At 40.0% G+C, this 24,204-nt stretch overlaps 2 protein-coding genes across 2 annotated transcripts in view; one reads left to right on the top strand and one right to left on the bottom strand.

The window, feature by feature from the left end:
• Positions 1–3,517: 3,517 nt before the first annotated feature.
• Positions 3,518–4,469, bottom strand: LOC133445613 (uncharacterized). Its single transcript, XM_061722935.1, is given in 2 exon segments — positions 3,518–3,737; positions 3,739–4,469. Coding segments are annotated over 2 exon segments (951 nt in total).
• A 7,132-nt stretch (positions 4,470–11,601) lies between these two features.
• Positions 11,602–24,204, top strand: part of pth2ra (parathyroid hormone 2 receptor a) — a 133,873-nt gene continuing 121,270 nt past the window's right edge. The window contains exon 1 of the mRNA XM_061722934.1: positions 11,602–11,751. Coding sequence (XP_061578918.1) covers positions 11,602–11,751 — 150 coding nt within the window. The remainder of the gene's footprint in view (positions 11,752–24,204) is intronic.

Here is a 24,204-nt window from a genome sequence, read left to right as displayed (position 1 = left end):
TGTAAACCAGAAATACAGTATATGTCTGTATTTCTATAATTTACTGTAAATAGCTGGCGGCAGGGATGCCAGCAATATACTGTAATTTTACTGTATTCACACTGTTAAATTATTTCACAGTCTAATACAGTAAAATAATAAATACAGCATAGTTCTGTGACTATTTGGAAATTACAATAATATTCTGCTTAGGTTGTTACTTTATCTTCTCAAAGATTATATATAAAACAATAACTCAATGTAGCAGTTTCCTAAAATATCAGTCCTAAATGAAATCAATATTAGAACTTCCTTATTCTTAGGGCTATAGACAATTGCTTAAGATATGCATTATTGTGAATATTGTGCAAAATAAGCAATAAAAACTTAAAATCAGACTCAAAATCATTTATTTCAAAAAGCAATATCAACATAAATACTGCAACTTTTAAAAATTGGAAAAAAAAAAGAAAATTAACCCTGTTGGAGGATGCTGAGATTTCAAGTAGTAAACAGCCTAGTAGTGTCTGCTTTAGACTGGCTATAAACTTAAATTCTTAAATTGTTTTTCAGAGATTGTCCCTAACACTTACTCATACCTAACCCATGACAACATTATTCAGCATTGTCTATTTAAGACATTAGTTTGAACAATTTTCCTAAGTTATTTATCTTACCAAACTTGAGCATTACCTTGAATAACACAACAGGTCTAAGAAAAAGAGCCAGGCAACAAATTCTGAGGAACGATAAGTTTAACCTATTCTGTGAGGTATATATGCTTATGTCTTTGCAACAATTTAAATACATTTAAAATACAATCTCAGAATTTACTGCAATGAACCATCTGCTGCCAGCAACAATATAGAACAGTAAGAGACTTTTGAAACACATTATCATACGGTGGCCGACAAGGGCCAAACGCACTGCAACAGCCTAATGCGTCTCAGTTAAGGAAAACGGCTTCAAGTACAGAAACGATTCAAATTCACAAACTCAAAACGAGGTACAAAAAGAGGAACGTGGTGCAAATGAAAAAACGTGCTGCAAAAAACTAAGACAAATGCAGCATCATCAACCGCGCTGCAAATAGAGAAACGATGCAAAGCACAAAACGAAATAAAACAAGAAACCCTTTTCAAAAGAAAAACGCTTCATAACCAGTTACCAAACCTGCAGGTGGAGCAGCTGACTCAACCACAGTGTTTACATCCATGGTTTAAACATACAGCGGGAACAGTAATGTGATTTTTATCGGACTATATTTATATATGATGCTTTTATCAATGTACAACGCTGTACATTGTATTGTCTGGTGTAAAATATAATAAAGAAACGCCTCGCTGTACATTACGAGACGTTTCTTTATTATATTTTACACCAGACGATACAATGTACACCGTTGTACAGTGATATAAACATCATATATAAATATAGTCCGATAAAAATCACATTACCGTTCCCGCTGTATGTTTAAACCATGGATGTAAACACTGTGGTTCAGTCAGCAGCGCCCCCTGCAGGTTTGGAGCACTTCCGGTTGTAGTGACCGGTTTATGAAGCGTTTTTCTTTTGAAGAGGGTTTCTTGTTTTTTGCTTTGCATCGTTTCTCTATTTGCAGTGCGATTGATGATGCTGCATTTGTCTTTGTTTTTTGCAGCATGTTTTTTTCATTTGCACCACGTTCCTCTTTTTGTACCTCGTTTAGACTTGTGTTTGAGTTTGTGAATTTGAATCGTGTCTGCCGTTTTCCTTAACTGAGACGCATTAGGCCGTTGCGGTGTGTTTGGCCCTTGTCGGCCACCGTAGTATCAATATTTGGAAAACTACACTATTAAGAATGTTTTCAAAGTAGGAACATTAAAACCTTTTTGATTCCATGAGTAAGAACACTCAGCAAAAAAGCATTATTGACACATTTTGAAAATAAAACTGCCACAGGCTTGTGTTTTTCCTTTTAAAATAGTCCTGTGAGTTAGATTAAAATTTTCAAAAAAATTTAACTTAAAAAAATTACATTATGTAATTTGCTAAGTACTGTGAAAATACAGAATATGCATAATTGGCAACATTTGGAAAACACATAAGAACATTTTGTAAAAAGTGCATTAAGGCCATTTTGAACAGCTGGTCAAAAACAACATTTAGGCAAGCAACTGTGAGGTAGGCACCTGTGTCAATGCAAGCTAGACTTGCAGTTTTTTTCTTAAATAGTCCTGTGAGGTAGGCTTGTGTTCTCACATCTTACTGTAGCTCCAGTCAGTGGAAGTCTGTGTGGGTGTGAACGGTCCTGATTAAAATCTTGTGCTAGGAGATCCAGGAGAGATGACCGCTGAAGCCGCTGTTCCTCTCTGCAGCAGTGTTGCCACTGTCAAACAATAACAAACAAATACGACAGAATCAGGACAAGATCAAGATCATGTACAATATACCAGCCAAGCTAATGTTTATAAAGCTAATAATACTAGTTCTCTTGCGGCTTAATGTGGCAATGCCAGACTGTCAAAACAACCCATGGACAGAGAGCAAGATTCAAGAGAACTCACAGTTCTATATGAAGTCCCATTCAAAATCAAGGAGTTTCTTCAGTAGCGTGGAGACGTGTGAGTTGACTGCAGAAAACTTCTTGTGGACGATCACACCTTTCTTCTTGGAGACAACCTTGCCCCTTTTAGCCTTTGTCCCTCTCTCTGGATTTATACCAATGAAGCGCCTGAAATCAAAATAGTCTAAGATCAGAGTGGGGTTGCAATGACATACAAATAGAGTGGACCCGAATGGCAAAGTGACATCAAACGGAATTATAATAAAACCTTAGTCCAATAAAACACCCAGTGTGTGTGTGGGTTGTGGCTTCAAATGTACCAATACCATTTTATGCTAAAAAATACAAACACATTCATTTAGTTGTAACAATATAATGATGACAAGGAATGATGGGGTTTTTACCTCTGAATGAATTCCAGAGTACAAGCTGCCTCATCTTGATACTGAAGGTTGAATATATAGTAGATTGCAAACACAGCAGCAAGTCCCGTTACAAATGTTGGTGTGATGCACTCAGAGATGACACGGCCCTCCAGGGTGATCCTCCAACCTCCAACCACGACTTTCCCTGCTGCACCTGAAACTTCACGTCATAGCAACATGAGAATGCATCTCATTTACATTTGTAAACTCAAGATGATATGCAAAATGATCAATGACTCTAAATTAAATGTATACCATGAAGTATTAGGCGAGAACTTGCAGGAGGACTGAGAGTTGTCTGGACGTCAGCTGCAGTGGCAGACACCTGTAGGGAACAAATACATACATACAAGATTTTTAAGAAAAATTATAAAAAGGCAAATCATTAGTAAACACTAGGTGAGAGTAACCTAGAGGTGAATTAGGTAGGCTTCTGATGTACCTACAGTCAAACAGATTGTAATCAAATTTAAAAGGTAACAATTTTACACATGTATGTTAACAGGTACATGTATGTTAACAGGTACTGATAAATTGCCTCCAGTGAGTCACTCTTTAAAACACAGGGTTAGAAATAAAGACGAAAACTCACATCTGCAAGAAGGACCAGCCCGGTTAGGTCCTCTCCAAAGTGTGCCATGAGCAGCTGAACAACACAAAGTGCCACATTATCTTCACCATTAGAGATGACATCCTTGACATCTTTGTTAGTAGGTTTTTCCCTGAAGTATTGTATGATGGCTTTTCCACATTCCTCCATACTGAGTTCCAAGCTACGAAGCACATTGAGTGAGCAACTCAAAATGTGCGTATATAAACCTTAGTGTGAAAAGAAAAGGCCATTTGCTTTTTAAATCTTCAATGTCAGGTGATGGAAGTGTATTTATGTGGCTACGTTGTAGAGAGAATGTGAGCTCCATTAGATGTTTGACGTCGGCTCTTTCTGCTCCACCTGCACCCTCCTGTCTGTAAATCTCCTCCAGTCTCTGCCGGTGCTGCTCCAGAGTCTCATCAGTTTCTTCTGGGGGGAGCTCTGGCTGAAATCTTGTACATCCATAGGTGTCAGTTGGATCTCTCTTGTATGTGGAGGATCGGTGGTTTGAAAAGCTTCCATTACGGTTGACATTCTCAATGCGGTTTTTCAGTTGAATCAAAAGTGATGTGTAACCTCCACCCAGAAGTGACCCATCTGGAGTCATATCAGCAAAACTCTTCGGGTACTGTCTGATGATATTTCGAACTACAGTTAGACACTGTGCACGAGTGGGGTTAGCTTCACACCTTCTCATTTCATCTGTGAGTACTCGTACCATCTGGCGTCGCGCCACTGGATTTGGTCTCTTTCCATCTGTAATAGCAGAACGAATTTCCTGTGGCATTTTTTCCCAGGGGACCTGGAAGGTTTCTGGCCATGTTTTCAGTATCTGAGATGTGGATGGTCTGTTGCTTGGATCGCTGTTTCTTGCCTGGGTTGAACACGATGCAATGGCCGATAGCCGTGATGGGGTAGAATGAGGCATAGTGCATAAAGATGGTAATGAAGACTCAGACGCCGACCAATTACTGCTCAGAGATGACGAAGTTGGAGTGGCTTGTAAATTTAATATAACTGTCTCAGTTTCTAAAAAACAAACAAAAAAACTAGATTAATTTAAATTATGGTCATTTCCTATACCTGTACCCTATGTTACTGTGGTATCAGCCTGATACAAGATTTTTAAGTATTAGTCCATCCCCACTTGAATGCCACAATAAATTAGCCATACATTACCTAATTTGAATGCATTCAGGAGTTTCCGGCACTGGATAACAGGTAGCAGATCAGCAATGTCTTCCTGCTGGACATATTTTAAGTCTTCTTTTGACTCCAAGCCGGAACTCTGAAGTTTCGATATTATTTGCCGCTGAGTCTCTTCAGACAGATTTGGCAAGATCTTGCAGATGATCTCTTTGATTTCTTCACTCAAATCCGCCATAATTCTGGAAAAGAGGGAAAGAATGGTGAAGAATTAAGTTGTGTGCCATGGACAGTGTACTCAGGCAAGGGATAGTAATCTAGCAGATTCTCCTGATTAATACAGCAGTAGCTTCTCTGCATCAGTGTGAGGCTGTAAACACCCATGTCAGGAATGGGCATGATACTTTTCAGCAATAAAATATACTGCTGAATCCTTAACGAGAACCACTTTGATTTTTCCAGTAACAAGCCTGTCATCATCATCATCAAGCACAATAAGCATGTTCTTTTTGTATTTGGTCCCATTCACAGTCACTTCATTGGCTATCTGAGTGTTTGTGGACTCAAAATTGTGATGTGCAACTGCCTCTCTGATTACTTCATTTACTGCGTTTAAATGCACTCAATAACCCTTTTAAAACCCAAATATTAGTAATAACCCGAATTTTGACTGCATGTGAACGTAGTCATTGTAGTAATCTAAGAAAAACTGTGTGCCTCTCTCCACTGAAACAGCTGGAGGGAAGAAGGTACCAGCACTCAGAAATGCCTGCAGAAGCTGATGTCTCTCTGCAAGAGTAGAACATGGATTCTTAATGTTCAACGAACTTGATTACAGTAAAATATGCCAGGGAACATAGAAAATAATTTCTGGCTGCTTTTTAGTGCCACTGTATCAGTCTTCACGATGAAATATTTAACCTTCACTGAGTTATAATGTTAAGATTATGAAAGAAAAGCCACATATGATGCAAAACCGTTTGACAAATCACATACAAAGTTAGAAGTAATTTGTGAAACGCGCAGTGACAGAAAAAAAATGCATTTACAATTAAGGAGTCCAGATCAAGCCAATATCTTCACACAAACTTTAAGTCTTTAACGGAAAAATACAACACTATCATAAGCCTTGAGGGTTCAAATGTTTTTATCCGAACAAGCTTAATTCCGTTAACTCACCATTTTACAAGATATAACAAGATATTATTCCAGCAGCCTCGTGGTATTTTCCTGCTAACCTGAGCTCCGTCAGCCGACGTTGGCCTCTCACACCGTGTTTAAGTGTAGCTCCTCGCATGCAGACGTTCAGATATATTAATGTTACCAAGATTAAACAACAATAAAAACCCGAAAAGTAACTTTACTGTAGCTTAATATTGTTTCGGCTAGCCTATTCAAATCTAACCCTCACTGATGGCGAGACAAACTCCTGAGCTACATCAAACATTCTCGGCAATATAAATGAGATTTCCTACCTACTGGCAAATAAAATACGATTTTAATTCACGTACCGTTTAAGTTTGTAGATGCAAGACTGGAATGATGGAGATGAAGTCCGACGATGTGAAGCACATGTCCGTGCCGCGTGTAGCACCTGCCGTCCTCTTCTGGGGGATTTCCAAAAAATACTGTAATGTCCTGAAGATTTCCAAAAAATACTCTAATGTCCTGTAATTTAAAACATCAGCATACCGTTTACGGCCTCTGTCCCGTTGCTCCAAGTTAGGAATCCCACAATGCATTGCTAACTACACTACCAAACTGTTAAACATGAAAACAGTATTTTATTGTTGGAAATTGGCTGTAAATTTACAGCAATTGTCACACTCACATTAGCCTACCTACAGTATTGAGGGAAAATTCCCACTTTTCGCTAAATGAATTACAGGATAATGTCAGGGTATGTTAAAATAATGTATTCATTTCGCAAGTTGTTGGCATGTGATCCAGGCCTTGATACAGCAACGTAAGCAGCAGCAGTTCCTTTCATGGTGAATCCATATCCTTTAAACAAGCACCAAAAAATCTGTTTCCTTCAGTTCCATTAGATTAACTGACTTTTTATTAATTGATCTGGGAGGATGAATAGAGAATGGTTCAGAGGCTTGGAAGGTTGACGAATGGCTAATTTATCATCACGTTGTAAACTGTGTTTTAAGGATGTTTGCACTCTGCCTCCCTCGCCTCATCACAGAGCAGCCACTCTCCCTGCACAGCTGTTTATGAACCTCAAAGCTGTTGGCTTTTGAAAAGTAATGCATCACCAGTAAAACAATAGTTTACTGCAGAACTATCTGGTGATGGTCACAGATTTCCAGTGGATTTAAAAAAAATTTATTTTCTTTCTTTTACAGATGGTCATTTGTGAAGTTTAGGACCATAGCTCCAGGCAAAGTCCATCCATGTTTGGATGGGATTGTTCCATGTGCTCCCACTTCCTCTAAAGGTGCAAAAACAAGTACGGTATGTTGACTTATTTGGTGATGCTAAATTGCCAATCGAAGTGAGGGTGCATTGTTACTTTTCTATATGTGCCCCTTGCATGGACTGGTGACTTGTTCAGGTTGTATCACTGGCTTTTACCTAAGGAGAGTTGGGACAGGCTCCAGCAGATACCCATGATCCTAAATGGGAAGACACATTTTATATAAAGGATAGATTGATGGTCTCAATGGGAAAATACATTGTTGCACAACACAATGATAATGAATGAATAGGAAATAATACAACTATTTCACAAACTGGTGAGAGAGAGGTGTGGTTGAAATCTCCAAAGATTTCCTTGAATGCATTGGGCGGACTCCCAGGTCCTTCAGTCGAGCCATTCCAGTGGAACTACAAAGCTGTCGGGAAACAGCAGAACCTCCTGTTTCAAATGTCGTTTTGGTGGCAACATAAAAAAAAGACTGCTGGGTTTAGTTGTTAGCACAGTTGCCTGCTGCTTACCGAACCCTCTTCAACCGACTTTACCAGGCCAATCCACAGGCAGTTATGGTGGTTTGTTAGTGTGATTGACAGCACAATAAATATTCTCTTTAAAATGTGAATGACTGTTAGATCTTTATACACAGCTCAGAAGTCAAGGCAGCAGTAAGTGCTAAGCAGCTAAAATGATGGCAGATGGCTCTTGGCTGTGCTGGCCGGCAGTCAAATGACCACACTCCTAATTATGCATAAATTTGTTGCTCTATATATTTCCACACCCATAACAACTGTAGGAGCAGTTGTTATTGGCATGAATCTCCATGCTGCAAATGTGTTTATTTCTGCTGTAAAGTTGGACATTTTATCTCAGGGCGTCAATGGATTAACCTAATGATCAGCCGAGGAATTGCAAAATTTCTTAATTCTGCATTAGCCTAAACTTGCTTTAAAACATTCACTCAGCTATTCCCATATGTAAACAATTTTCTGTTGCCATCTTTACTCATAATGAAAAAAATAATAGTGGATAACCTATTTTAAAAAAAAATATACTTCTTCGGGCCAAAATCTCAATTGACAATCTGAAGATGTTGCAAGGAAAATACAACATGTAAAACATGAAAAATTAGTTTTGAGTACAAACAGGGAGGATGATTTTTGTGGCTCAGGAGGATTACTTTTTATCTTTAATTTTAAAAGATAATATAAACTGTAAAGGACTTACATATGAAAGTGATTTTTGTTCTACCCTTTCGTCCATTACATTTTAAAAATAGTGCATCAACTGTAAAATGAATAAATAAATATGAATTAAGAGTAATAAATAGTAGACCAGATTGACTTGATGTGTCGCAGGTGTTTAAAGTTGCAGTCAATAAACCTTTACTTAAAAAACCCTCTCTTGAACCAGAAATTGTCGCTAATTATCGACCAAATTTCCAACCTTCCATTTATATCTAAAACCATTTGTATACAAATGATCTATTTGAAGTTTTCAATTAGGGTTCAGAATGCATCATAGCACAGAAAGTGCACTGATTAGAGTCACGATGTCACATCCACTCCAGCTCCATACCTGCCTCACTCACCTGCCAGCTCCGCCTCTTCCTGTCACTATAGTTTCTCCCGCCTTCCACACCTGCTCCGCATCTGCAATCAGGCCTGGGCTTCTACTCCCAGCCAGTCACTGTCAGATTGTCCTTGTGTCATGCTTGACTTTCCAGCGTTTTTCCCCAGACTGATCACCTGTTGCCGGCGGTGCCTGTCCCCGACTTCTCCTGCCTGAGCATCTCTGGTTTCTGTTGGCCTGCTCCCTGGGCTGCCTGGCGATTCCTCTGAGTGATCGTCGTTTCAGCTCCTGTGTTCTGGCTTCCAGATCTGCTTAGCAATCACACCAGCTGTTTTCTGGTATTCGCTCCCCTGCCACTCTGAGCATTACCACGATCTTGAGGACTTAAAGGAGCCGTATGTAAGAGCAATAATAAAACGAATCATAAAATGACCCCGATATGTCAACAGACATTTAAAAATCATGTTAATTTCAAATACTTATGTCACTGACAACAGCACTCAAGCCAGGATATTCCAGTCTAAAAAGAGGAGTTGCAGCCCTCAACTGATGTTGATGTTTTCATTTTTTTGTTTTGGTCTGAAGCTCCACCCTCCATCTATCTCCAATCACGAAGTCAGTATTGTTTCGGCATGCGGGTTGCAAGCTCGACTCTAATTATCGCAGCAGCCGCTACGAATGTGTTGGATGAAAAAATGTCTAGCTTTCCAAAACCTAAAAGACCTCGTTATGAATCCGAGTTACGTCGTGACAAGGTCCGAAATAAAACAAGGATTTGTATAAGAGGTGCTATTGATAGATGGATACGGCTGAAAGCGGAGGAGAATTTGAAGACAGACGCCAACGTTGCTGATTTTCTCCTGGACAGGTAAGATTCATAGCTAAATGTTTGGCTTTCATATATACATACCGTATTTTCGCGACCATACGGGCGCCGTGTGGAAAGGCGCACCTTCAGTTTTGTGTAATTTCTGTATTTAAAACACACACGGCGCACCGAACCTAAAGGCGCCGTCTACACACACACACGCGCGCGCGCCGCAGAACACACACACAAGCACACGAGTGTGCGTATTTAAAAATAGAGCAGGAGCAAAACTTTGTTTGATTGTAGGCTACTTTATTTCAGTTTTTACATTAATCAAACCCATCAAAGTCCTCATCCTCTGTTTCTGCATTAAAGAGCTCCGCTAAATCAGCTGTGCCAGTCCGAATTCCTCGCTGTCAGAGTCACGTTCTGTGCCGTGCGGCACCTCGGACTTGCCTGCTTTTGCAAAAGCTTGCAAAATAGTCCCAGCAGACACCTTAGCCCACGCATCAACAATACATCTGCAAACTGTGGCATAACTTGCCCGGCGCTGCTTTCCACTCTTGGTGAAACTGTGTTCTCCCTCAGTCATCCATCTGTCCCACGCCGCTGCAGCCTTAAGGCTGATTTATGGTTCCGCGTTACACCAACGCAGAGCCTACGCCGTAGGGTACGCGCCGACGCGCGCGTACGGTGCGCTTCACTGCGTAATTAAATTTAGCAGTACACTATTACTTCGCAAAAGATCTTTCATAAAGAAAATAAGAAAATAAACTTACTGTGTAGGACTCGTCGCTTGCCATGGCAGCCTACGTTCCTGCTGCATTCTGCAGCCTACCTGGCAACCTCTGGTCGGCGGGAGGAGGGGGAGGGTACACGCCGCTCAACAATACTTTGAAAGTGACTGCAGTACCAGTTTTGGCCATTTCTTACAGACGGCTCCTTTAACTCTGCTCTTTTGCCTGCTGTGAGGTTGGCTTTAATAAAGACTTTTACTGAGCACTCAGTGCCGTTGCGCTGCATTTGGGTCTGCCACACACCCATGTCACACGAATTACCTTAGTGTGGCTTCAGATAATGCATTCGTGTCCACACTAGTTCTACTGGACCTCAGTGCAGCTTTTGATACTGTAGATCAGTGTTTCCCAACCCGGAAAGACCTTGATTATAAGCTAATGAGGACCATTAATTAGAATCAGGTTTACTGAAGCAGGGTGCAGCACAGTGTGCCTTGAGGACCAGGGTTGGGAAACACTGGGTTAGAGCATGTTGTTGGGATTAAAGGAACAGCACTAGGTTGGTTTCAATCGTATCTGACAGATTCCAGTTCATTTAGGTTGATGTTTCTTCTGCACAGACAAGGAGTCTGTTATGTTGTCCTAAAGAATTCAGTTTATAAATGAAGCCCTTGGAAAGTATAATCCAGAATCACGGCATATATTTTCATTGCTATGCTGATGGTACGCAGCTCTATTTGTCTCTGAAGCCAGATGAAACAGAACTGTTAGCTAAACTTCAGGCATCTCTTAGGGACGTTAATTGTTAGATAGATGTCCACTAATGTTTTACTTCTAAAGTACAATTATTTTTGCTCCCAACACCTTAGGAAGGGATAAGATGATGACATGAAGGCCTCCTGTACTACTGTGCGAAACCTTGGTGTTATTTTGATCAGGATTTGTCGTTCAAACAGCATATTAATCATGTTTGTAAGACAGCGTTTTTCCATCTCTGTGATATCTGTTGGACCGTTACCATGGCGGCGCACAGACGCAGCAGCTCACGACTCTCTTTCTCAGTGTTCGTTTTTGTATTTTATTTTGGTTTGTTTTTGTGCTTTAAGTTCGCATACCCCAGCACTCTACTGCCTCGCCTGCTCGTTTTGGATATTGGCTTCGGGCACAAAATAACAGTTTCAAGGGACTTTCAACACAGGCACAAAATCCCAGATGAATAAACAAGACCGCCGAGCGCTCTTTCAGCAACAGAACAAGGGAGGTGTGGCAGGGACTACAGAGCATCATTAACTACCATGGATGGAATGTGACACCAGGAGACCTGAGTGAGTAGCTGGCAGAGGAGCTCAACAGTTTCTTTGCTCGCTTTGAAACAATGCAGCGATACCCCTCTGCTCCAGCTCTGCCCCCACTCCCGTCAGGTTCCTCCACTCCCCCACTCACTGTAGAGAAGTACGATGTGAAACGTGTGCCCCTGGCAGCGAACCCCAGGAAAGCTACTGGCCCAGGCGGAGTATCAGGCAAGGTGCTCAGAGCATGTGCTCACCAGCTGCCACAAGTCTTCTGCAGGATTTTCAACCTCTCCCTAGCCCAAGCAGTCATTCCCACCGGCCTAAAACCTGCCACAATAATCCCTGTACCAAAAAAGTCACCCACAACTAGCCTAAATGATTACCGCCCTGTTGCCCTCTCACCCATAATCATGAAGTGTTTCGAGAGGCTGGTTCTCGAACACATCAACGACTGTCTCCCCCTCCACTTCACCCATATCAGTTTTACTAAGCGAACAGATTCATAAAGGACGCCTTCGCCATAGCTCTGTACAGTGTGCTGAAACATCTGGAGCAACAACAGAGCTCTGCCTGGATGCTGTTTGTGGATTAGAGCTCAGCATTCAACACCATAATCCCCAACATTTTACTTAACAAACTGGGCACCCTGAGCCTCCTCCCTCTCAACCTCACCTGGATCAAAGATTTTAGACCAACTGTCCCTAGAATGTTATCCAGATCCCTGATGACCTCTCCTGGACACACAACACCACAGCTTTCATAAAGAAGGCTCAGCAGCATCTACACTTCTTGAGAGTCTTCAGGTGAAACAATCTGGACAGTAGCTGCTGCTGGCCTTCTACCATTTGTCCATTGAGAGCCTACTTACGTCACACCAACACACATGGTTGATTGTGAAATTGTTGCAGTTCTTATCTGGTCATGTTGGGACTGTCATGTTCTTCACGTGTGGTCGTGAACTTATTGTTGACGTCACGTTTCCTCATATTCTGGAATTCACTGCATCACCAGTGAGTGTCGCCAACAGACAAAACATCAGAAATGTGCGTACGCCAGACATGAATTGTGTGTGGAGGACCGCAGCTTTCCACGTTCAAATCACTTTTTGAACATCCGACTGTGAGCGTAGAAAGTGGCGTACGCGCGTTTTTTGTGCGCCAAACTCTTAGTACATGAGGCCCCTGGTACGGGAGCTGCACTGAAGCAGACAAAGTGAGGCTTCAGGGGACAGTCAAAACAGCACAGAGGATTGTCGGCTGTCCTCTCCCCTCCCTGATGGACAACTACTCCACCCGGTAGAGGCCAGTTCACATGCCAGTTCTCAGCTGTTTGAGCTGTTGCCATCTGGCAAAGAAGGGACAAACAGACTGAGAAGAAGTTTTTTTTCCAAAAGCCATCAACATCCTGAACAAATACATGATACAAGATGTACAGTTACCATACAATTTTAATGATTTTATACTTATCTGCACATTTTATTTCATTGTACAACGTAAAATGCAAATAAAAGGTATTCAAATCAACATCACAAAGATTAGGAACATACTCTCTCAGAGTGATTTATTTATTATTAGCAAAGTGTCCAAGTAATTCTCTGAATAGCTGATCCAATTCTCTGAATAGCTCCAGCTGATCCAAAATGCAGAAGCATGAATGCTGACAGGAATCAACAAGAGAGACCACGTCTCTCCTGTGTTGTCCTTCCTCCATTGGCTACCTATCAAACTCCTCAAACCATAATAAAACCCCAAATGACCAAGACACCTTTAGCATCACCAACCCCCCCCCCCCATGCTTTTTATCCCTTGATCTCTCCCAGAACCTTAAATAACATTTAGTGGGGAACACTATTTGCCTGCACACTCTGGAGAAGACAAGGACAGGTAAGTAATCACACTCCTAGCTAAATTAAAACACTAACATTTATTTCTTACAGGAAGCTGTCAGCTCACCCAACTAGCTGTGCACTCTCCGGAATCCACCCTGTCCATCATTACATTACTCAATAAACATTAATTTATAAAAACCTGTAGAAATGTTACTGTGGAACTCTATACCTTTTCCCCAGGGCCACATATCTAAAGTGCTGCCCGTGCCAATTTAGAGAGTTTCTCCTACATTATGGTAATGAAGGAGCTCTTCGTTACAAGCCACAAAAACAATGCAGTGCAATTATGCTCATAAGATACTTTAATTTAATATTAATGATTCAAAGTATCTCATGAGTGTAATTGCTCTCCATTGTTCTTCTAATTTTACTTGTATCGTAATAGTAATTGAATAAAATCTTTTAAGTGGTAATTTTGTTCACTATGATGTACTGATGTTCACTGAAGTGGTTAATGTGCACTAAACCATCAAAGTTGATGCAGATGCAAGGTAAGTGGCTACAACTAGAAGGTTCAAACAGCTGTCCAGTCCAGTCACTGCTAAATGAACAGTTTAAGTATTCCACTAGCTTTAAATTAAAAAATATCAGACTCGTAGAAAAGGTTAGGGGGCTAGTTGCCTTTCATTTCAGATTTCATGTACACTGTGAACACCTTTAAAGTTCTAATAACTTTAAAGGACTTGGAAAAGAGAGGGATTCTGTGAGCGAAAATAATGAGAAATTGAACTCATGTTGAACCAAACAACACATCAGGTTTTTGAAACTATTGGTCGTAAATATAGAAGTAACGAGTACAGGATAATGTTATGGACAAAAAAAAGAAAAATAAAGAAGCTACATCTTATCCGTGTACAACTGATTCTCCCTACTCAGCCACAAGTGTCCTTTTTTGAAAAGTCAAACATCAGGACTGTGTTATTATTCACATCACAAATATGAAAGCAACATCTAAAATTAGCATGACAGAAACATCATCCTTTGAGCATGACAGGCTTCTGAGAAGAAAAATCACGTAAAGATACTTGATTAAAGCTGAGGTGGAAGAAGAAGAGAATGAACTCATGACATGGGTGTTCAAAGGTTATACAACAAACAATTCTGGCTTCTTACAACTTAATGTAACACAATGAACAATGGGCAGTCTTTCCAAGAAATAGTGTATTAACAGAGGCTGTATTCTGATCTCTTGGGCATGCTCGCTCATTGTTCAAGCGTTTATGGCCTAGGAATACTTAACAGACCAACAATCATCATTAATATTAATCAATGTTAGAATGCTGGTTATAAATAGAGGTAAATGCCAGTTGTACACAGTATGGGGGTCCACCTTAAAAAAACACAAGGTGCATTTTCTTATTTTAATTCTTTAACATGCCTTGATGGTTTCTCCACAGTAAGAAGGCTCCTGGTTCAATCTCCATCAGTCTTTTCTGCATGGAGTTTGTATGTTCTCTCCACATTTACATGGGAAATTTCCAGATCTCCTACTTCCAACAGTCCAAAAGCACACAGTCAGATGTCAGATTGATTTGTGATGCTAAACTACTTATGGGAGTGAGTAGGAGAGTGTTTGGTTGTTGGTCTAAATGTGGCCCTGCAATGGACCGGGAACCTCTCCAATGTGAACCTGTACCATCAGCCCAAAGGGACAAGGATAGGCGCCGATCCCTGTGAGACTGAATAGGAATAACCCGGTATAGATTATGGATGGTTGGATTTGCGCTTTTATTTATATAATATAATTTTAAAGTAGTATGTTAATATAATAATGTAGCAAGGGCTAGTGCTACGGGGGTCACCCGACAGGACAGAGGACACAGGGTTTCGTGCAGGAAACGTTTATTTGCACCCAAGACACACGTGCCAGACTCAGCAGCTTCCTCCCAGCAGAGACCTCCTGGCTGGTGTGCAGCCGCTGCTCAAGTAACCAGGCAGGGTGGAGAGGTTGATTGGACACACCTCTGCCCAATCAACTGAGTGGCTGCTCCTCCACCCTGCCACAAATAATAATAAATATAAATAATAATGTAATTTTTAGTACCTAGGCATTCAAAGACATCGAGAACAGACGTGTTCTAAGACATGGTAATACGTGCACAAGAGAAACTGGAGGAATGCAGCTTGTTCATTAGAAGTGTTTCTTATACTGATAGGTTGTTATGACAAACTAATTCCTATAAACTACATACCCCTGCAGGAATATGCGAGATCTGTATAGTAGGTAAGGGACAAGTTTCTCTGTCATTAGTAACTATTCTATTAACTATTTTATTTATGGTTGAAGATAAATAAATAAACTAATACATGAATACACACACACACACACACACACACACACACACACACACACACACACACACACACACACACACACACACACACACACACACACACACACACACACACACACACACACACACACACACACAATATCTATCTATCTATCTATCTATATGGATAACAATTCGTTTTTTACATTCTTCTTCTTCCTGTAGGGTACACTTGAGGGAAAATGTTGCCTGTTGCCTTGAGAGGATCAGCCAAGAGCAAACAAAGTCCACAGATTACAAAGATGCTGGCTACAACCTGTGTGTTGATTACAAATTGAATGAGAAAATTGCATTATATGTCTGCAAAGCAGTAAGGGGCTACATAGGTTTATAACAAAAATTCACAACAATGGGCTGCTTATGATGAACGGAGTGAGGACCCGACTCCAGCACTGTGAATGGCCCTCTGTGGGTTCTGGACGCCCTTTTTCCTCTAATTGAGCAGAGGGAAAAACAAGAGCTGGGGTCATATTATAATCACATACTATTCAAACCATGAGAGAGTGTGAGAGTAACCAGGATTTCTCTCCAGTTTGACAAACCTATACTTTTCTGTTCACTCACGGTTTTTGTCTCTCTCCATCCCTCCTCTTTATTGTTACATCGCCAACAGAATGGTATGAAGTGGTTTATTTTATTTCATACCAGGTTAATGCTAGCCCACAGATGACAATTTGACAGCTGCACACCATCAACAGTCACAATCTGAAAAAATGACAGTGTGATGTCCTGGCGTATGCACTGAATGCATTAACACATTGAGTCACCATGTGGGCTCTGCCCACATGTCGATTGTGCACTGAGCTCTTATTTAAGACCGGAGTACTTTATAAATGGTTACAGACCTTTTAAAGAGGAAGTGTACTTGCAGATTAATTTATTCACACATATGAAAATGTGTGACAATAAGTGCAGTCTCATCCTCTCTCATCCCCTCTCACCCCTTCTTAAATCACATCCTGATTCCAACTGAAGCATGATGCCATGAAAAAGAGCATGGCTGTGTCTCCTTAAGGCTGAGTTATGGTTCTGCGACAAAACGACGCCGTGCCTACGGCGTGTGGTACGCGTTGACGCGTACCACATGCCGTCACTGAAGCCGTCACTGACGCCGTCACTGATGCCGTCACTGACGCCGTCACTGACGCCGTCAGTCACTGACGCCGTCACTGACGTGCACCTCCAAAAATTGTAACTACGCGTCGAGGCGACGCAGACCAAACGCAGACTAGAGGGCTGTGATTGGTTCGCTTGGTAGCAACGCATTTCCGGTTCCCGGTTTGAAGCAGTCGTGAACTTTCAGCGCTCTTTTCTTCGTGTATGTGTGATTTTTTTTGTTTTGTTTTTTTGCACAATAGTTGTCCTTATCTCTTTGATTCACTGTGACCGGAAAAAGTCGGATAAACCATTCAGGAAAAGATTGCGAATTAGCGGTCATGGTGGGTACTGCACCGCGGCGAAATGGAGTGACGGAGAAGTCCGAAGGGTTCATGACGGCGTCACGGTGACGGCGTCACGGCGACGGCATCACGGCGACGGCGTCACGGTGACGGCGTAGGCGCGCCGTTGTTTTGACGCAGAACCATAACTCAGGCTTTACTGTTTTGTGCCTCGTTTGAATCCGACTGCAGAGTGGTCACAGGAAATAATGCCAGAAATGAGAACACTGAAAAGACTGCAATGGTTAACCTCCTTACAGGGTTTTAAATGCTGTTAAATTACAATCGTCAGTTTCTTGAGCATATTCAAATTTATGCTTTGTGCCAGTTGTTTAGTAATATTTTCTTATATTAAACATTGAACTCATGAAACATTAGATTCATGCTTGGTCAACGAACCTGATGTACAGCATTTTTGTCCCTCCTCTTTGTTTACGAGAATGTATTCAAGTTACAGTAATGAATTATAAAAATTGTTCCCAGTGCACATCAAATAGGGAATCAGAGATGTAGCAGGAATAAGGTCGGAGCTAGCAGTTGTGACTCATAGTTGTGAGCTTTTTTGTCCACCATTAACCACTGCTAATGGATACAGAATGCATTCTGAGTCATTTTACTTCCTCTAATCTAAGTAAGAATTCAATACATGGCACAGAGCAAAACTGAATCCAGGGATTTTGACTGTTGTTTATGTAATAACTGCTCGGGGGTCATGTTCTGGGTATGGGTCTCTGGAAAGCGTCTAGAGACAACTTTTGTTGTATTAGACGCTATATAAATAAAATTTAATTTAATTGAATTGAATTGTCCTTGGTTACATGAGGACTTTGGCTAAAAACAGGAGTTTTGGCTGGTGTTGATGACATTTCAAAGGTCTACAAGAATATCAGCACAGACAAGAATACAAACTGGGAAACACCAAACCGTAAGTAGAGGGCTTGAAAAAGGTCAAGAGCCAAAATACCTGGAAGACACAGAGGCCGTTTAATGGACCTGGCATTCTTATGCTCCAATGACACAAGGTCACTAGTGTTTACTGATGGTGAGACAAACAAATGAAGTTCCATGGACGACTTCTGAACTTTAGAGACTACTATCTGTTCAGACATAGTCAGTGTCACTGGGAGATTCTTCACAGTATCAAGAACATTTTCCCAAGACATTAAACGTGAGCAACCCGGGAGCATTTGAAAGCGCACAAGAGAGATGCTCTGCAGTGACAATTCAATCACAACTTCTGACCCCAATCAAGCTGCAGTTCTGAGGAAAAAAAACAGTATGAGCCGCAGATAAACGACAACAGGATGGTGCTTTAGTCACAACCAGGCAAAGGGAGGAACCTAGTCTTTCTGTAGGTTAGTTCCAGACTTTTGTCATATTAGATCTGCAAAAATTTCTTGGCAAAGTATGAAAAAATACATTTTTTTAATTTGACCTTAAAAAGCAGGTTTAACCCTGAATCACATTAAAATCCTTGACTAAAATTCCTCATTCTTTACCTGTACTTTGAGTATTTTTAGGTAAACAGACAAAAATAACAAATATGTTAATGTCCAACTAATTGAAGACCAATTTTTATTATCATTATAACCCAGGAGAAAACAAAAAAAAGGATTTGAATTTCTCTAATAACTCATGTAGCTTCCCATCATGAACGAAAAGTATTTGCCAAGTAAATGTAAACCTGGAAACAATAAAATGTCGGCATACAATGTAAAAACAGCTTGTTGTATTTTTTGCCTTTCTGTGTTATGATTAGGCGGCAGACTAGTGAGAGCTAAATTAGGATAGCTTGCCAACAGGGTTTGGGATCATGCTCTCACTCATGTCGCCATGTTGGTAAGAGGGTGAGACAAAAAGCAGCATACCGTATTTTGCGGACCATTAGGCGCACCAAGTTATAAGGCGCATGATAAAACATATTTAAAGCGAAACAAAACAGTCTGGTAAGTCAAACTTTATTCAACCCATTCACAATAACACACAATAATGAATATCGTTCAGCTGTAACTAATACAGAAAAATACACTCACATTTCAAGTGCAGCAGCACTTCACAAGGCTTTAATCAAACATAAAGAGATGAAAGGTTAACTTACGAACTTGTGCACATTCTTTTATGCAGTTAAATAAAACTAACTGTGCATTCACACCGAAAGCGTCAAAAATCGCCTGTGGTCGCTCAGGACGCCTGCATCGCGCCCCTTGCCGACGCCTGTCGACGTCTGCAGTAGGCAGGGCTTTCACGCTGCACTGGAGAACTAGAGAGAAAAAAGTCTATATACATATATCTTTATATATATAGCGTGCACATCTTCGGTTTCCTCTTTCACCATGGATCACACTTTGGGAAACCTTCTTTATATTTCTGCATAGACAAGAGTGAGTTTGATGCTCAAGGTTGGTCCCGGATCAACAGCAACCATCAGTGGTCCCGGTGAACGCTGCAGTGAACACCACTGACACACCGGGTTGTAGCGAATTTGGTCATCATTTTTAAACTGTTTTTGTCATTAATAAACACGGTTTTTAATTATTTTGCATTGGATCAATGTAGCAATTAAAATAGTTCAGACCATACAGGTCCTCAACCATCAGATACATGTGTTTCACATGAGCAGGTAAAAACGGCAGTCAAATGTCAGTTTGCTAGATGAAATATATTAATTCCTGGTAAAATAAGTTTGCATGTGCACAGGTTTGCTCATGTACGCATGTGAATGAATGTAAGTTTGTGTGTACATGAAAGTACAATGTGCATTGAGGCTTCTTGCTTTGGGAATCCTAACTCTTGTAGCTGCAGAAACTGATTCAGAATTTGAGCCCATATACCTCTACAGTGAGCTTGATCGGCCGTGCACTGCTGTCATAACAAAGACAAGGATGACACTGTACATACATTGCTCATAACTGACAAAACACAACATAACAGCATAGTTTAGCTCATCCATGGTGAAAATGAATTCATTAATAAATAAATGAGCCCCTGCCATCAGTCTGTCTCAGTATGCACAGGAAGAACACAGCTATTGCTGCTGCTCTGAAACTTTATTGATTCCCAATAATGTTTTCTTAGATAGTATGCCCATGTAAATGTATGAATAAAAATAGTGGAGTGCACAGAATCCACTGATTACACCGTAAAAGGGAATGATGAGCAACAGATTGGTGACTGAATCTGTTATTGAATTCTATATCAGCTTTTTTCTGGCATCCAGTAGTACTATGTTGTGCTTTAATTACATGTTATTAAAATTCATCAATTTTTGTGCAACAATTTGTTAAAATCATATTTAAACTGATTACACTTGCTGTTGAAGCTCTTCCAAAGCAGAGTTAGCCAATATGAACTCAGGGGAACATTTATGTTAAGGAAAATAAAGGCAAGAACCAACGTTAAACAATGTTGCATCACAGTGACAGGAGTTAATCTGTGGAACAGCTTAGATACAGAAATGAACATGTGTAGCACGTTTTTACAATTCAGAAGCACCTATAAATACAAAATGATTAATACATATAAAACAAAGGGATAATACACATATAGGCATGTACCTATGGACCATGTGTATGTATGTATATATGCGTATGTATGTATGTGTGTGTGTGTGTGTGTGTGTGTGTATATATATATATATATATATATATATATATATATATATATATATATATATATATATATATATATATATATATATATATATACTGTATATATATGTATATACTGTATATATATACTGTATGTATACACAGTATGCGTGTATGTATGTATGTATGTATGTATGTATGTATGTATATGTGTAGGTATGTGTATGTACTATTGTATTGTTGTATTATTGCTTGCTGACATTGCACTAGTTTATGAAAGCTAACATTTTTTTGTGAAAAGGGTAGGCGTCATAAGCTTAGGCTTCACCTTTTGGTCCTTGGGTATTAGATGAAATTGTATAAAATTGTATATATATATATATATATATATATATATATATATATATATATATATATATATATATATATATATATATAGGATACCAAAATTATATTTATTTTTTTGTATACACCGACGAATTACACCTTTACTTTGGGTTTGTGGGAATGGAAAGGACCAATAAACTAAACTAAACTAAAAAAAACTGTTGTCATGCAACAAAATAACAAGTCAGTCAACATTGAAACTTAAACAAATTAAAAACTGGTGATTTAAAGTTCTATAAACGCCCCTGCATTCATCATTTATGGAACAAATGACTAGTTTTTCAGTGCATATATGAAACATGTCTATAGTGGCAGCAGTAACATAACCAATAGAAGCCTGTGCAGCACCGCTGCTGCTCATCAGCACCGGTGCTGCAGTGACTTCATCCTGGAGAATACACTCTTTTATGGATTGTCCCTTGGTGACCAGTGTAGGATTGATGTTGATTTTTTTACACGGTGGGAAGGAGAATGAGTGAGGGGACTCATAATAGTTATTATAAAAGCACTTGAACGCGAAACCCACTTGCTCCGCAGGTCGGCTGCTGCTCGTCGCGTCTTGACAGTAATCTCTAGTCTCTCCCTCTACAGACGCAGCGGTGACTGGCTCGTGATTCATCTTCCGAGGACTCATTCATCCCCACCTTTTGTGCGACTCGTTTGAGGGAGCGTTTGAGTGCCAAAACGTGGAGTTGTTATCAGGATTATAATGAGCGTGTCATATGAGGCGATTCGGGTTAAAGAGCGCAACTTGTGGTGAAACTTTTCTTTCAATAAGGGGGCGATCTTGTCTGAAAATGCGCCGGCAACACAGAGGATTCAAGTGAACGTCTCAGTCACCTGTTTACACTTGTTGGAAAAAGAAGAAATGATAGTAAATCGACGAGTTGCCAACTTTCGGATATGGATCTTAAACTTTTTGCTTTACTGGATTTGGGTTGACGCACAGGTAAGAAACACTACAATACGGCATGTCCACATCTTTTGCTATTTAACCAACATCTTTTTAAAATTTTGGGATACACTCCTCGAGCAGTATCTCCTACTAGAAAATAACTGAGCCACATGCAAGTCACAGTATCTATAAGAGAAAATAAAATGGGACGCATTATAGAGGGGTGACTGATGTTTTTACATTTATCTTGAAACACAAGTCTTTTCTCCAAGGAGTTCTGCTTTAAACACGATTGTGCAACAGTCTTAGGGACCCATTTAAAAAAAAAAAAAATTTCTCTTGTAAACCTAAACATAATGGAATCATAATTAATATCACTGCAAACATCTGTATGGTACAGTCTCTTTAAAAAGTGTTACATGTCTGCTGAGTTTTGTCTAAATACTGACTTGCTTGCAGAAACATTTTGCTCTGAATATTGTTTTATCTTGTGTATATATGATCAAGATAGACCAATAAGGTATTTTTTTCTGTGGCTGATGCCAGTCATTTAAGAATTGGAAAATAATTGGTTAACCTCTAATATTTTAGATTTTTATCTGAATAAACAGACATAAATATGGATGGTCATTCACAACAAGACTGCAGCTCCCATTGACACTACCGTATGTGACTCAGCTGTGTATCTTCCCTCATTTCTGATTGCTGTTCAGCCGTTTAAATACAACAGGTGATGGAAATCCAAGACCCAGGAACAAAATATCAGGTCATGAGTTAAATCATTTGTACAGCTCTTTTCTGTCAATGCAAAGCTACAAAACTGTAGACTGTTTACCCGTCTGGCCAACATCTCATTGCCTTCTCTCATTGACTTATGCCTGCTCTGACGCCACTCATTATGAGCTTCATTTCTCACGAGCACTTGTTTCTGATTTAAGGTTGGTTTTGTCAATCATTTTGTGTAATTACCTATATCTTGGAATTACTGGATGTGTGACAGACCACTGTGTGTTTGAGATGTGACCTGCATTAAATACAACACTTTTCTTTACTTCTATTTCAGGCAAATTAACTATTGTTATCTGGAGCCAACACTTTAAAAGAGCCCAATAGCTTTCCTGGGAGAAAGAGATAGGCAGACATAAGAGGTTCATTTATTTGACTTGCTGGCAGTGATGAGAAGCAATTGAAACACAGGGAGTAATATAAGTTATAACATAAGCTTTAGGTGAGTACATTTATGACTGATGAGTGCCATGACTTGCCTGTTAGTCACTGACCATTGAGGAGTCAGAGTTGTTTAGAGGCTTTGCAGGCTCCACTATTGTACTATGTCTGTTTAGTGGGCAGGATAATTGTGCATCTGCTTAAACCTGAGCAACTTCAGCACCACTGTTACAGATATCACACTACTACACTGACTGAAAAGAAATTAGTAATCGGCTGCCTGGCCAGCCATTCCCATTATTTTACTCTGGCTCCTAATGATTCAAGTTTGATTGGCAGGGGTCAGTATGAAGTATGTGCGATGAAGTAGGAATGCTAGGAATGATTCTTGTCATGTTTTCAATAAAAATCGCTTGATCTAATTGGGAATTCTATAATACAAATAAGTAGCAGTTGTACGCAACAAACCTAGCTCTGAACTATACTTTGATACACAGAAATGGGACAACTTTTAAGCTTCTGGTTCAAAAATTTGATCAGTAAGTTCATTTCACTCTTAAGAACATACAAGCGATGATTAACCCTGGCAACAGGCAAACGGAGTGCAGAGCCTCAATTTTATTCCAAAAGAGCTATAGAGATCAATGCAGATTATCTTTATCTTAATTTAGACAAGTAGCAGTCAGTTTGGTTACACTTTATATTCATTTCTTCATTTTGTGTCATCTTTGTGGGGTATAAAGCTGCATGCCTGCGGGAATCCTGACTTACATTATTTACATTTGATGATTTAATCTCTGTTAGCCTGATGAGAAAAAACGCAAGAGGCAAGAGCTGAAGCCGAAGTACCAATCAAAGAGACATAATCTAATTGTGGCCATATGATTTTAAAACCCATTCTCATGGAACAATGTGAAATATATTTTTTTTTAGCTCTAGTGGCCCTTTATTCAAGTTGCAGACAGGAAGGTGGTAGAGAGAGAGAATGGG

This window comes from Cololabis saira, chromosome 6 (assembly GCF_033807715.1).
Source record: "Cololabis saira isolate AMF1-May2022 chromosome 6, fColSai1.1, whole genome shotgun sequence".
In the NCBI taxonomy this organism is placed as follows: Eukaryota; Metazoa; Chordata; class Actinopteri; order Beloniformes; family Belonidae; genus Cololabis; species Cololabis saira.
Note: the sequence above shows the minus strand (reverse complement) of the source record. Positions and strands in the feature narration are given on the sequence as shown.